This window comes from Syngnathus floridae, chromosome 8 (genome assembly GCF_059516105.1).
Source record: "Syngnathus floridae isolate MCC-2025c chromosome 8, RoL_Sflo_1.0, whole genome shotgun sequence".
NCBI lineage: Eukaryota > Metazoa > Chordata > Actinopteri > Syngnathiformes > Syngnathidae > Syngnathus > Syngnathus floridae.
Window position 1 is genome coordinate 11,015,003 of NC_142420.1, and position 13,919 is coordinate 11,028,921.

General features: G+C 44.3%; 1 protein-coding gene across 3 annotated transcripts in view; it reads right to left on the bottom strand.

The window, feature by feature from the left end:
• The window catches only part of LOC148394558 (protein TANC1-like), a 50,063-nt gene that overhangs the window by 28,350 nt on the left and 7,794 nt on the right, over nt 1–13,919 (bottom strand). For all 3 annotated transcript variants that reach the window (XM_088382106.1, XM_088382105.1, XM_088382104.1), the window contains exons 3-4: nt 6,635–6,835; nt 361–465 (exon numbers count right to left, since the gene is read on the bottom strand). In XM_088382106.1, the coding sequence (XP_088238232.1) occupies nt 361–465; nt 6,635–6,835 (306 nt within the window). The remainder of the gene's footprint in view (nt 1–360; nt 466–6,634; nt 6,836–13,919) is intronic.

Here is a 13,919-nt window from a genome sequence, read left to right on the forward strand (position 1 = left end):
GAAGTCAGGACATCACTGAGAGAACGCAGCGCTTGGGTGAGACAATGCGTCGGCGCCGCACGCTGGAAAATGGACCCGTCTGTAATACAAACACGCGCTTTCAAATAAACACGCCACCCTTGTGTTTGTTTTAGGGCTTGAGTGACGGGACTGGGGTCAGACGCCGTGGTAGTTCCACGGGGATGCGGTCCTTGCCTTCTGGAGACCCGAGACCCCAAACCAATCCTTTTAAAAGCACTTCATTTCCATTTGGGGGCATATGTGACTATATAATGAGGATGATCACTGTTATATATACATTTTTTTAATTCCACCGTACAATGAAAGTTATCAGATGAATGAAAGAAAAGCAAAACTCACCATTGCGGGTTGATTCCTTATTCTCGCCCACTTTCCTTAGCGCTGATACAATGGCATCGGAAGGTACGCGAGGACTCTCCACATACTTGGGCTTCCTGACCGGACCTGCCGCCGCGAACCAAAGAGACAGAGAGAGCGAGCGAGGGAGGGAGGGAGGAAGAGAGAGAGAAGGAGGGAGTGCGCAAGAGGGCAGGAGGAAAAAGAAAAGCCAAGACGAGAGGCGTCAGAGAGAGAGAGAGAGAGAGAGAGAGAGAGAGAGAGAGAGAGAGAGAGAGAGAGAGAGAGAGAGAGAGAGAGAGAGAGAGAGGGAGAGAGGGTTATTGCTGAATTAACATGTTCCAGATGGGATGAGAGGTGGTGGTGTCTCAGTTGGACTGGCTTGGCCATACTCCGCTGCTAACAAAAACACACATGCACACACACACACACACGTACGCACAAAGTGTCGCGAGCAGCTTTGGTCTGTCTGACAAACCCAGAAATTGTCTGCGTGGCTAGAGACTCCCGCTAACACATTGCTCGCTAGCTATGGGAATTTAACCGACAACAGGAAACCACAGCAATTAGCCTCTTAGTGAACTTTTTTTTTTTTTTAAAGAAGAGATTAAACACACATGCACTGCTGGGGATGGGAAGAACAACAAACAGTCTGGCATTTTTCCCCCCTCTCCCTTTTGAGTTTCCCTACAAAAGTATGCCCTCCTATTGCTGTGAGGATACATTTGACAGGTGCTATGGGGTGGGCAGATCTGGGACAGTCGTGCAGGGCTTTGATGAGTATCATTAGCGAGGGGCTAAGGTCAAACGACTGCTCTGTTTTAGGCTCGTAACGTGACAGAATTAGAAAATCCTCAACGGCCGCAGCAAAGTGCAAGCTCCTCATTAACATCATTGGTTATGGGTTTCGTTCAGGGATCCGGAATGCCCCTAAATTGTTGCATTGCGCCGATAAATTTTATGATTACTGTTCTCTTGGTTGATCGTTTTTGTAAAGTTGTCTTGATGCAATTTGGGCAAAACAGAGTGCAGTGTTGAGCTATAAGCCATAAAACCCCAAGGCAGCACAATTCTGCTCACTACAACATTGGCATTGAAAAATGAGTTTAGAACATTTCCCATCCCATTAAAAATCATATTATTTATTCATGTAACATTATTTTTCCCTTTAGTCGACCAATGAAATGGAATTGAAAAACCCCGTCTTAGCATTCAGTATCACTTCTTCCAAAAGTGAATGTTTAGCTTATACCCCGCCGAGCTCTGCGGTTGCGGGTTTGAGGCCAGATGCCGGACTTCCTGTGTGGAGTTTGAATGAATGGCCAAAAACTGTGAATAATTAAAAAAATAATAGGGGACTGTAATGCCAGCAAAACCCTCAAAGTGGAGAGGACCATAAAACACCAACACCATGCATCTAAAAATCACAACAAGCTTGTGTCCAAACAGATGCCCAACTATTAAAAGGAGGAAAATAAAAATACTTTGAAAGTCATGGAATGTCTGTATTGTATACGGAACCCAGACGTAACAGGATGGTGATGAGAGCTATTTCCTAATAGCCCAACTAATACGACTTCCTCTCTCCTTTTCCCTAAAAAGCATCCTTGGAATCAGATAAAACAAACCCCTTGAACTAGCGCTGCAATCACCCGCAGCGGACGTGGGGGGTGGGGGGGCAAGAGGGGAGTAGGAATGAAAGCTGCAAAAGCAAAGACTCGGCTAAATTGGACTCACAGTGCCATCTATGGATGTGCGACGTGAATTGCACGACGAGCGGCAGCAGTCTCATAGCCCGAGGGAACTTTGGGAGCCAGAGCTGCTGCCGTCAGAGCACAAAAACAAACACGGCTGGTCTGGTCATCCAAACAGGCGTAGTGGTGAATACAAAAACTAGCTTTACTTTAGCTAATGTAAAGCCAAATGAGACGACATTGTGAGTCTAAAACTCAACCATTCTTCATTTACGGATGGTCAGGCGCATTTGATCAGCCAAGAGTCACATCGTTGCAATTAGAGTGAAGATATACTCCACAGGTCGCATTTTATTAAGGAACAATAAGGGAGTACTGTTGGAATAATGGAAAGCATATGTTTGAAGTTGGCGTTCGGTTTCCATGACAACTAGCTATTACAGTACAGGTGCTTTTAGGAAACATCTGAAGGCAGAAAAGTTAGCCAAGTACATGTAGCTACTGTCTTAATACCATTTCTGCCCTAGCGAATATTAGCTTATCGTATGAGCGTTAGTTAGCCTTGTATGCTAGCGAATAGCGGTGACGAGCCTCATTATTCATGTTCAACAGTTTAACGAATAATTACAGTTGTTTATGTGACATCATGGGTTTAGGATTGTTTATATGTTATAGATGAAGGTTGTTGATGCTTTATGGTCCTTTCTGTTTTAAATGCCATCTTGTGGCAGAGTGCAGGTACTTTTTGGTGGCAGTAGGAGGATTCATGACACTGTTTACCAAGCGCCATCATCATCTCACTCAACTTATATGATTCACAGGTATAATTACACAGAGGGTGGGTATGATGTCACTCTGTTAGCAGACATGACATCTCGCCAACATACCCGGCGGGGAAAATGTGAGTTTGATTGAGGTTTACGTGATACAAAGTGAACTAAATGATGGCGGAACTGAAGGCTCACTTCTGGATTAGAACTTTACAGTACAGTCAAGTTTAGTTGGGAAAAGTTGTAAAACAATAGAAACAGCATTCCTTACGTTAGGTCAGCGTAGCTGGCATACGCTAGCAAAAATATGTTGAGACGATTGCCACGTTTGTCAAGTGGAATGACAAGACAAAAAACAGATTGTGCTGTGCCAAAAAGAATAAAATGCCACAAAGAGCACTGCGGTGAGATAAAAATGTACATTTTTATTTCACAGCCGGTGATCAAAAAGTAATATCTGGTTTTGAACGGGTTGCAGGGTTGAAATGACCGCTGGCAACAATGGTCACAAACATCACACGACATCCCATTATCAGATGTGTCAGAAAACGGATACTCGGGAGACGGCGTCTCAGCGTTCTATCTCCAACTGAGATGTGACAAATCAAAGTCGAGACAAGCCTGCCCCCCCTCCTGGGGGGGCAAATTACAAACGCTTTATTCTGAGTCATCCTACTGAGCGACGGGAGAAAACGCAAATGAGGAGAAACATATATTTTGTCACATGTCGATAAGAGCTTGTTAAAAGCGCCCACTGCTTTTGATTTTAAAAGTAGCTAAAAATATAAACATCACGAGGTGATTTTTTTTTTCTCCATCCAACCACAATAAGAGAACATCTTGTTCTCGGATGATGCCGTTTTTTCCCCCAAACATTCTTCAAGATGGACTCCTGACCTTGTTACATTTCATTTCACAATGAGCCACCCCGTCGCATTTACACATCAAAATGGTCACAATGGTCGCCTTTATGCTCCAAAATGTCAGCGCTCGCACTTGCCGCGCTCGCTTCCGATTCGGATTGATTGTGACTTAAATGTCTTATTGCGTGGGTGACTCCTGGCTAATTGATCTACTGAGCGGATAATCCATTCGCCGCAGTCGGGGAAGCATTACAGACGTGGCTGGCGCTTGGTGCTTTTTATTTTTTTATCCCGGTGTGACGTGATTGATGATTCATTAGCTTCAAACAGCCAGACATATTGCCATTATAGCCGCAGGCTCGGGCAATTTCCACACTTGGCAGCTGTGAGATTGTGACCAAACTGAACTGTATGTTTAAAAGTCAAATGCGATCTCACGGCATGCAAGATTTGTGAATTGCGCTTTTACTGCGTATTTTGTTCCCTGGGATAAAATAAATGATCAGTAGAAATAATTTCTCAAGCAGATTGGGATGGAAGCAAGTCAGCTCATTATGGAAGTCTGTAAGATTTGTGCTAATATCAAAAAAGACCTTGAGAAAGATTTTTTTTTGCCACTGTCAGCATAGTTGACAAGGTGAAGCTACAGCGCAACAAATAACCTGTATAATGTGGACTCCCAAGTGGACGGGTACATCGTCTTGACAGGATGATGGATAGTTTAACATCCTCATTCATGGAAATTTATTCAACTACCAGGGAATATATTTGATTACACTTTTAATAAATGGGAGGAACTAAGTCTTTCCCGGCCACTGTACTTTTACCGCTGCCTCAGGAAGGAAACAGACCAAGAACGCCACTTGAGGCGCTGGGATGCCAACGACCAGCAGGAAACAAGAACAAAGACGATAAACAAACAAGACTGCAAGACTGGAAACAACTGGGGGGGAAAAAAAACCGAATACCAAAAACGGGTATTTCCGCCCGGACTGAGAAGCAAGCAAAAACATTTTTTTACACAGTAACTTCTTACAGCCATAAGAGGTCACTGTGGAGACATGAATGTCAAAAACAGGAAACACCAGTAGGAAGATTGACTGATAAATGTCTCAACAAGCAACTCTGCAGCTAATTTACAAAGTCACCAATTACATTGCCACAAGTTCACCTCAACGCTTTTCCATAAGTGATCTATTACCTGCACGTGGGTCATTGACTCTTTACAACAAAACGTCCTTCCTCGGCTTTTTTTCAAAGGCTTGTAAACTATTAATCCCAAAGAAGCAAAAGGTGCTGGTCAACACATGGTACACTTGTGTGTTTCATGGTTTAGCTGATCAAAGCGATGGCGGCCGGCGCCACCGGGACTTTTCAGCTCAGGCATCCATCAAGCTCCTACTTAAAGTCCAACGCTCGTTTCTCGGTTGGACTAATTTCACTCATCGGAGCTCTTGCGTTGACTATGAAGTTTAAATGTACACAACAGTGAGCAGATCAATAACCTTTTTTTTTCTTTTTTAATTCCTCTGCATACAAGTAAAACAACTCCCAAGACATTATCTCTTGGAATGAGCTGGCAATCCACATCTGCGAGCAGCATGTAGACGCTCCTTTGATGAATTCAGACTTCAAAATGTCGTTAACACGAGCTTGCGAATTACACACGGAGAAAAAAAAGTGTAGTTTCGAAATGTGGGGTGACTGAAATAGGCAGTGGCTTGTTACCGAGCACATTTGACATGGTTGAGCTTGCGTGACACAAGAAACGGTGCACGCCTTTAATATGAATGCATTGAAATGAGCTTAGTTGGCGATGTCACTTTGTAAAGGAACATAATGCTATTTGAATATCCTGTTGTGTGATTTTTGTCATTCCTCGCTGAGGATAAAGAATGCATGACTTGAGTTTTGCTATACTGTACATGCTACTTCTTAGGTGTTTCCCAATATGTGTTAGCATTAGCACGTTTTTTTTAATAGTTCATACAACATTTTAAAAAAAAATTATCAAATGCTTGCATTTCGAGAAAGTCATGTCACTCTTATCTCAAGGCTTCCCAAAAGAAGACTGTTTTTAGAAAAAATGGCCTTGTGTCATCAAACCCCGAAGGAAGACAATCACAGCATGCAGACACAATGTTTTCGTCGCCGAGTTGCGACATTTCCTGCAAGATGTGTTTATTAACTGGAGGTGGGAACTCTCCCCTGTGGGTTTTCACAGGTAGCTGTAAAGATAGTAGAACCGCATCCATAGACCACCCCACCACCACCACCACCACCACCACCACCCCACCCCCGTTTCCTTGGCAGGCCTCCACAACATCACTAATTTGGTGCAGGGTTTTTATTTTCGTACGACCCTCCCGAGTGGGCAGTTATCGCCCTTTTCCTGCCCAGAAGGCGCTTTACACCTGTCTGTGGTTCAGTATGTGAATTTGGTCGTGCCATAGTTGGCTTTATTATCACAAATCTATGCTAGCACAAACCTGAACATGCACATCTGGACCCAAACAAACTCCTAAGAGATAAGATAAAGCCATAGTGGATAGTATCTGTCAGTTAACTCCACACTTCTTGAGAGTAGATCAAAGTTTGAGCCGGAATAAACAAAAGCCAGAAAGCGGCACAGATGAGCACCACATGTAAGTTGACCACTTAAAGGATTTTGATCCTCTTTGTCAAGATTTCCGCGACAGAACGCCTCAGGTTGGTACAAGTTCAGCTCCAAAGGTAGCCCCGGTGGCTTTGAACGCCCGCGCAGCTGTTGACAAGATGATTCTTCGTCATGGCGGACTAAGAGAGACGCACATCTTCTTGCCAGCCGGCGAAATGTAAACATACGGAGCTGATTTAAAGGAGGGATGAGCTGGCTTGTAAACGTTCGCCTTTTCAGAGACGAGCAAAAAAAACTGGAATGATTTGTAAAAGGATGGCAAGAAAAACATACCTGGAGATTTTTTGCTGGGCCGTAAAGGCAACATGAAAGAATGTCGTGGAAGAAGAGGCGAGGAGGGTAGAGACATGGACGCTCCCTTGGCCAGGCTTAGTCTGAAAACATCATCTGGAACATTTGGATGGCCGCTGCCGAGGCCTGCGGGCAGGAGGTTTCCTTCAGGTGAGAATCGTCTTTGGGCATTGTGAACATCTCCTGTTAGGGGAAAACCAAAGTTGTGCAATATTAGAGATTTGGTCCAGTTCAACAATGTGTTTTTAGTGGTATTATATGAAATATGGGTCCACAATTATTTTGTAGGCCTCAGTAAAAAGTTGTGACCTTTACACAACTCAGAGATTCCTGACCGCTTGTTTTTGCTTCCATGTTGAGTCTGAAGCTTGAATGCCAGGAATGTAAAGCCTTGTTTCCACTTTCCACCAAGCGGTACAGTCCACTTCAGACGGTACGAGGTAGCGCTCGGATCAGGAATCGGATCAGTTCTTCCCACAATTCAATCCCAACGTCCTCTTAAGAGTTTCCTGACACGTTGTAAAATGTATTATGCCGGAAGTATTATTTTGAATACGACACAGGTGGAGGTGCGTCAAATTACTGAATCAAAATTGAAAACCTTCATTTTCATTTCATGTTTAACAGAACTCAAGTAAAGAACTTGACATAAATTCTCTTGCACAGATGATTTACTTGACCTCCAAACATGCTAATGATTTTACCCGACTCTGCTCAGGAATCCAAACCCAGGATGCAAAAACCAGACTTTGTAAAATACAGTCCTGCATGGAAAGACCATTTTGAGGATGGAGCCAGACAGGCAGTGAGCACGGTAATCAACTGTTTGTCTGCTGCCAAAGTTGCACGCTCATCATGGCTACAATTAATATGGAGAATGAGTGACCTCAAGATAGCATGTAATCCCTAGCTAATAACACGTCAGCACGCCTAGCGCAGTAAACCGCAGTAATGACAATGACTTTGTGGCACAGAGTAGCTTGGGTAGACGTGCAATGATGTCTGCAGTCTCAACTACAAGTCGCAAACATCTTTCGCATCCCCGCTCCTCCCCTCGGGGGACAAGTGGTGTTGCCGGGCTAATGAGAAACAGAGAGCCATTTTGTGCAGGCTCCCGCCACAAGAAAGGAGACACAAAGCTGTCCTGTGTTTTTTAAAGGGCTCCTAAACAAAGATGAATGCCAGACACAGGAAGCGGAAGGCTTGCAGTGACACCTCTGCGTGGCCTCTGACATCTAGAAAAACCTGTGAATGTCCCAAAGGTGTTTTAGCCAAGGCCAGGAACTGCTGCTGCCACCCTGACCTGTGAACCCCAAATGCGTTCATATATGAAAACCACACAACAGGGGAATGAACGAGATCAGCGCCTTGAGGTGTAGGATTAATAGAAAGTCCGATCCAGCCCAAGAATTAGATAATTTAAGTAGATAATTAAAAAGTTAATCAATTATTCCTTCTGTTATGTGTGTGTGCTATGTCCACCAGGGGGCAGTATCCCACATACTGAAACAAATAAATGACAAAGTCGCAATTGTTATTTAGTCACAGTAGATAAAGAATATACGCCTGTGAATATTGTAAATCTTTCTGTGTTGCTGCACCGCTGGTGTTCACGTATTAGTTCCTTAAAGGCATATAACACCGCAGCACCAATGCTAGTTCCTTTAGCCCGCCTATTGTGTTTTGCATTATGGGTTAGCATTACGCTAACAGACTTTCAGTTGACTTAGTAGGTTGAAACACGTTTTTAGTCATGTCGCATGCAAAAGAGATTAACACAAAGTTGTAATTTGGGTGGATGGCTCTGAAAACAAGGGGTGCCACATCAAAGCAGATCATGCGAGTGCCGGCCGGCCAACGGGCTGCAGTATGTCACGGCGACAGCACCGCCATCTGACCGATACTATACGCAGTGAGACACAAGGACGGAAACTCACCAGAGCTATTTCGGGGACTTTCCTAAACCCTGCTCGGGGAAAAGCCTTCAATTTTAGGCCCTTTTGCGGTGCAGGAAATCAAGCCTTTCTAATTACACACTGTTGCCCTAAGACCGAGCAAAAATGATTATAGTGCCATGCATGCTCATTACTTCTCATCAAAGTAGATGGCCAAAGCCCACTAGGACATGCACAACCCATATGAAAAAGTTTTTTTGAAGACACTCATTTACAAAATAAGATTAAAAAAGTAAAAAATAGCAGGTCAATATAAGTCCATACTCCAACTAATGCTCTGCCTCATAATTTGACAACGAGGCACTCTAAAGTGGCCAGTCCCGGTCCACATGCTGGTTGTTGAGGTGGACTGAAAAAACAACGAGGCACTCTAGAAGTCAACAGGGTCTTTAGGTGAAAGTCTAAGTCTTAGCACTTTGTCTCACTAGTGTGACAGCATCATCGCATTCTGTCGGTGATCTAGATTTCAAAAGTCTTGTTCTTTCTCTGCATTGAAACCTGCTGTGAACTAGCAACGTGATCCTCCGCTTGAATCGTAAAGATTAATGACTCGTCGAAATGTGCTTTTGATTCCGAAGTGGCGTTCAGGAGAGGCCTTGTAATTTCCGATTAACGACGGGCCAAGGATCTTTACGTTGCCACCGTACTGCATCGTTAAGAATGTTGCTCCTCAAATCAAAAAATGTATGAAGGCCACAAGAGTGAGTTGAACATCTGCAATCTCTGATCCCTGACACAACACTGCGTTAACAACCGGCAGTCATCTTAAGCTGATAGAACCACAGGGTTTTGGGTTACTTTGAAAACTGCTGTCAAGCGCCACAGTATTTAGCTACATTAACGCACGCCAGTAAAAACTTTGCTCAAGGCCTTAAGTAAACTGTGTCCGGAGGCAATGATGGACCAACGCACAGTGGAAACATTTACCGCGGTCAAATGTCTTTTTTTTTTTTTTTTATGGGGGAAATGAACAGTGACCAAAGATTAAAAAAAAAAAAAAGGACCAACAAGTGCAGAAAATGGGTTCTGTCTCGGTTTGGGGTTGCGTTGGTGCCCTTGGCGAATGTAAATGGCACTTTTGTGATGGCACCGAAAAAGGACGTCATTTTTTGGAGGAACACACGCTGCTTGCAAAACCACGAGAGTGGCGAAGAGGAGCAACTCACTGTCCCTGTTGATGATTTTAGATTGCAGTGCAAGTTCATTATACAGTAAAAAGAAGAAAAGGAAGAAAAGGCTCTAATGAATGCAAATTCTTTCAGGGGACAAAACAAAGCACGATTTCCCCCCGCTGGACTGAGCGCCAATGCGGCTTTCCCTGTGTACTTCCGAGAGCCCGGTGACACGCTGACAAAAGCTGTCATGGTTTAACACACTACCATCAACAGTGGGATGACAGAACCGGTCGGGAGGGGCGAGAAATTGGGGGATGGTCTTCAGTGAAAGTCTCTAATGACGGGCGGGTTAATGAGATGTTAATCTGTCTAATTAAAAGACTCCAATATATGCTTTAAGATCACTTGAAATAACTAGCGCAGTGTTTCAAAGACAATTTCTCTCATTTTTGTGCCCTTGTACTTTGGTCTTAGCCTATATATATCTAACGAATCCATAAATTTGCAACACCACTATTAAATTCTATTCAACCGTCCCGGAACTCATCGATGCCGGTGGTCCTTGGAAAAACACAACAGGCAGTGTGTGAACTCTTCCCGAAGCCGTAAAATGCTCATCTTGGACGTATGCCTTTGATTTGCCAAAAGAATACAAGTAATATTGCTCCTTTAAGGGGAGCTAATGCTACATAGGAATGACACGCATGACGGCAGACTGCTTCAGATCAAAACAAAAAGACTGAGCGGCTCTGTTCCGCAGCTCTGAAGTGGCCTGTGCTCAGGAATGCCTTTCCTCCTGGCCTCAGGGGAGGACGGGGAGGGCGGTGGGCTGGGGCTGGGGGGGGTGGGAGAGAAGGCGCAGATGAGGAGAAGGGGGAGGAGGGGGTTTCGCTGTGACATTTTCCATATCTCCTCATAAAACATCAGTCTCAATGGCCATGGGAAGAAAGTGACTTGTACTTGAAAGGAACAGAAGATGGATGATGGCAGAGCACTCAAGTTGAATGAATTAAACGAAGATGAGAACAGATCCAAATCTTCTCATTTTCAATCACCTAAGGCGAGAAGGAGCTCACTTTATTGACAGTATGAGGTTTCCCAGAAAAGTTCAAGAACTGCTGTTAGCAAAGATATAAGAAGTCACACTGATTTGTACAAAAAATAAAACAATACTTCCTATAGAACACAATGCAAATTGGATTAATCTGTTCCAGACAGCCAACATTGCTGTCATGTCCGTGGCATTCTGTGTGAGGTCCAATCTGTGCTTAGTCTGGCACGTGGTTTACTTCAACACCATCATTTCCACAGCAGAAAAACCACGCAGGAGGCAAAGGAGCGAGCCCACCTCCAAACAGAACATGCCATTGTAACTTACACAGAGTAACCTAAACGTCAGCATCGCCAGGAGGTCCTGGGATCTGTCAATGAGGCATTCCAAGACTGCCAAGACTTTCACACATTCCCTTCAAACTTGGGTCAGAATATCTTTACACAACAATCTAGTTAAAACAAATCTTTTTGGAACCACCAGTGACACATCCCATTTGGATTCTGAAGACTGCAATCTACTTCTTGGCAAATTACAACCTGACTGCAGTTCATGTTGCTATCGTGTAAGAGGCGCTTTTGATTGCCATTAGCACAGATCTGGAGGCGGATCGCCTTTCTTCAGGGCCAGGTGAGGTCATGAGAACGCCACTCGCTGCCAGGCAACGGCCGCTTCAGCAACCCTGAATGGACGTGTCTATAAAGCTGTCCACCCCAGCAGCCAAATCCCATAAACAAACAAGGACCATGGTAAAAACTGCAGCCTTACACCCACCATTCACAAAACATAGCTCACGGAGAACGTTTGGTGTCAATCGTAACCAGCTTGATCACCCCACGGGGTCATTTGAATTCAATTCGCACATTGATGAAATGATAGTTTAAAAATCAGATTACCCTTAACCCAGCAGCGGCTATACAAATCTCTCACATTGAAATTGTAAAAGCTTGACCTTTCTGTTCAATGACAATTATTGTTGGGACACAGTAGATGTAAACATTAAGATGTAAGCGGACTCTATCCAAACTCCGCCTCTTTGCAATTGACACTAACCCTTCTCCCTTTGCGGCTGGGCACAAAAGCATCCGAGGTCACGAGTTCAACCTGCCTCAAATCCTCCTGAGCCATGCATAGCAAGACATTCATCTGCAGACACACTTACAAAAAGCTCAGATATGTTGAAAGACAGGAAAGTCCCCCCCCCTTCCCAAAGTCAGACCTCTCCAAAGACACTCCAAAAAAACAATAGAAACCAACAAAGCATAAACATTGGAGTTCTTAGTGAGACGGTCCAAAAAAATCCTGACGGTATGAAGGAAATAAACGCAAGATCAGACAGAAGGAATGTGTCTGCCAAAGCAGGTCACGGTGTAATTAGAAAAGCTTGTGTCCTGCAGACCCGATGAACCGCCGTGACCGCCGCTATCGCAAAAAAAGGGGCATGCAAACTGATAAAAGTTGTGCCTTCTCTTTGATGTAACAAAACGTTGGTCATGACTACCGACAAGTAGGTGTTAAGGAGGGGACGGGATTCCGACTGGTGTGTCGTGGATGACATAACCCCTCGCTTTAAATGAGACCCTTGTATTTGTTTGGCTTCTTGTCCTTTGCCATGTTCCCACTAGCAGGTCACAGGGTCACGAGGGAACGCAACGCCCAGTGTCTTACGAACCAAATTTAGCTTTTGGAAGAGAGTAGCTGGTCCTTCCAATTTACCGCAAATGCGAGATGCCTTAGCTAATCCTCAATCTGTAACCATACGAGGCCCGAATGTTTGCTGTAAGCGAGTCAAACGGAAAATAGCAAGACTTGTCGGCTGGGATCACCAACTTCCCTTATTTTGCTTTTCAAAAAGGAGAGACAGGGCGTGTCTAATGTGGATACACCTGAGGTTTGTGGGTGTGTTCATGTATGTGAGTTTATGTATGAATGTGTGTGTAACCAAAAAATGTGGTTTGAGCTACGCCCTGCTAAATCGTTGCCTGCTGGCTTCGCTAGCCTGCTCCGCACTCAATGGTCCTCTTTGTAAAATCCTTTGCATTCTTTTGTACGCCATATTAAAGCCTTACCTTAACAGTCTGGAGATGAAAATCTAGACAAACATGACTTGGGACCAAAAAAAAAAAAAAAAAAAGCAAACATGAGCCTGAGTGCCATTTCACACATTTTAGAGGGGAAAAAAAAATGGAAGTTGACACTAAAGTCAATAAAAGTCAATGTTTATGAGTAATGCGGACAACTTGGACAATTTTTTTAGCTGCGAAATGATTTATCTGCACCTTGATGAGTTCTGGCCTGAGCACGTGTGCTACCAGGATGACAATTTATGTCCTGCGAGTATGACAAACGATGCGGTTGGCAGGATGCCATGCATGCGTTTATGACACCTCTTCTTCGTGCCTCGGGGTGAAGGTGACGAACTTTTCATACTTCCTCAACTAAATAATGCCTCATCTAGCAAGAACATCAAGAAAAGAGCAGCCTACTCCTTCGTCCACCTGCTGAGCTGCTAGTTTCCAAATAAAAGACACTCGCAGCCACCGTGAAGATGACTTTGAGGGAGTTTTTCTGAAATTCCTTTTTAGAAGCCACAGGACAAGGAGGGAGTGTGTCTTAAAATGGCTGTGGTAGATATGGCTTGAAGAGAGGCTACCACCCAGCTGTTCGCGGAGACAGAACAGGCTCTCGAGGGCAAGCCGACGCTGGAAACGGCGGGCGGACTTTGTTTAGAACCGTGTTTCTTTTTTTAAAATCACACAATGTCTATACAGGAGCTGTAGCATTAGCGGAACCTACGCAGAGCTTGGCCTGTGTTTGGAAAAAAAGCAGGGAGGTCCTCAAAATGCTCAAAAGGCCCTTCTGTGTGGATGGTCAACTGGTTATTTTCATTTTCATTCATTTTTCTTTACTGTGTGAATGCCCTCGAAAGTATAAAGCTCCAAATGAAAGTTTGGCTTAGTTAACAAATGAGTCGGAGCTTTTTGCAACAAGTCACTGTTTCGTGTCAAAACACCCGAGAAACTGTTGAGACAGCACAAGTACCAGTCACAGCTGAGGCAACACGTCGCTGCGGTGCTTAATGGGCTCCTCACACTCACACACACACACACACACACACACACACACACACACACACACACACACAC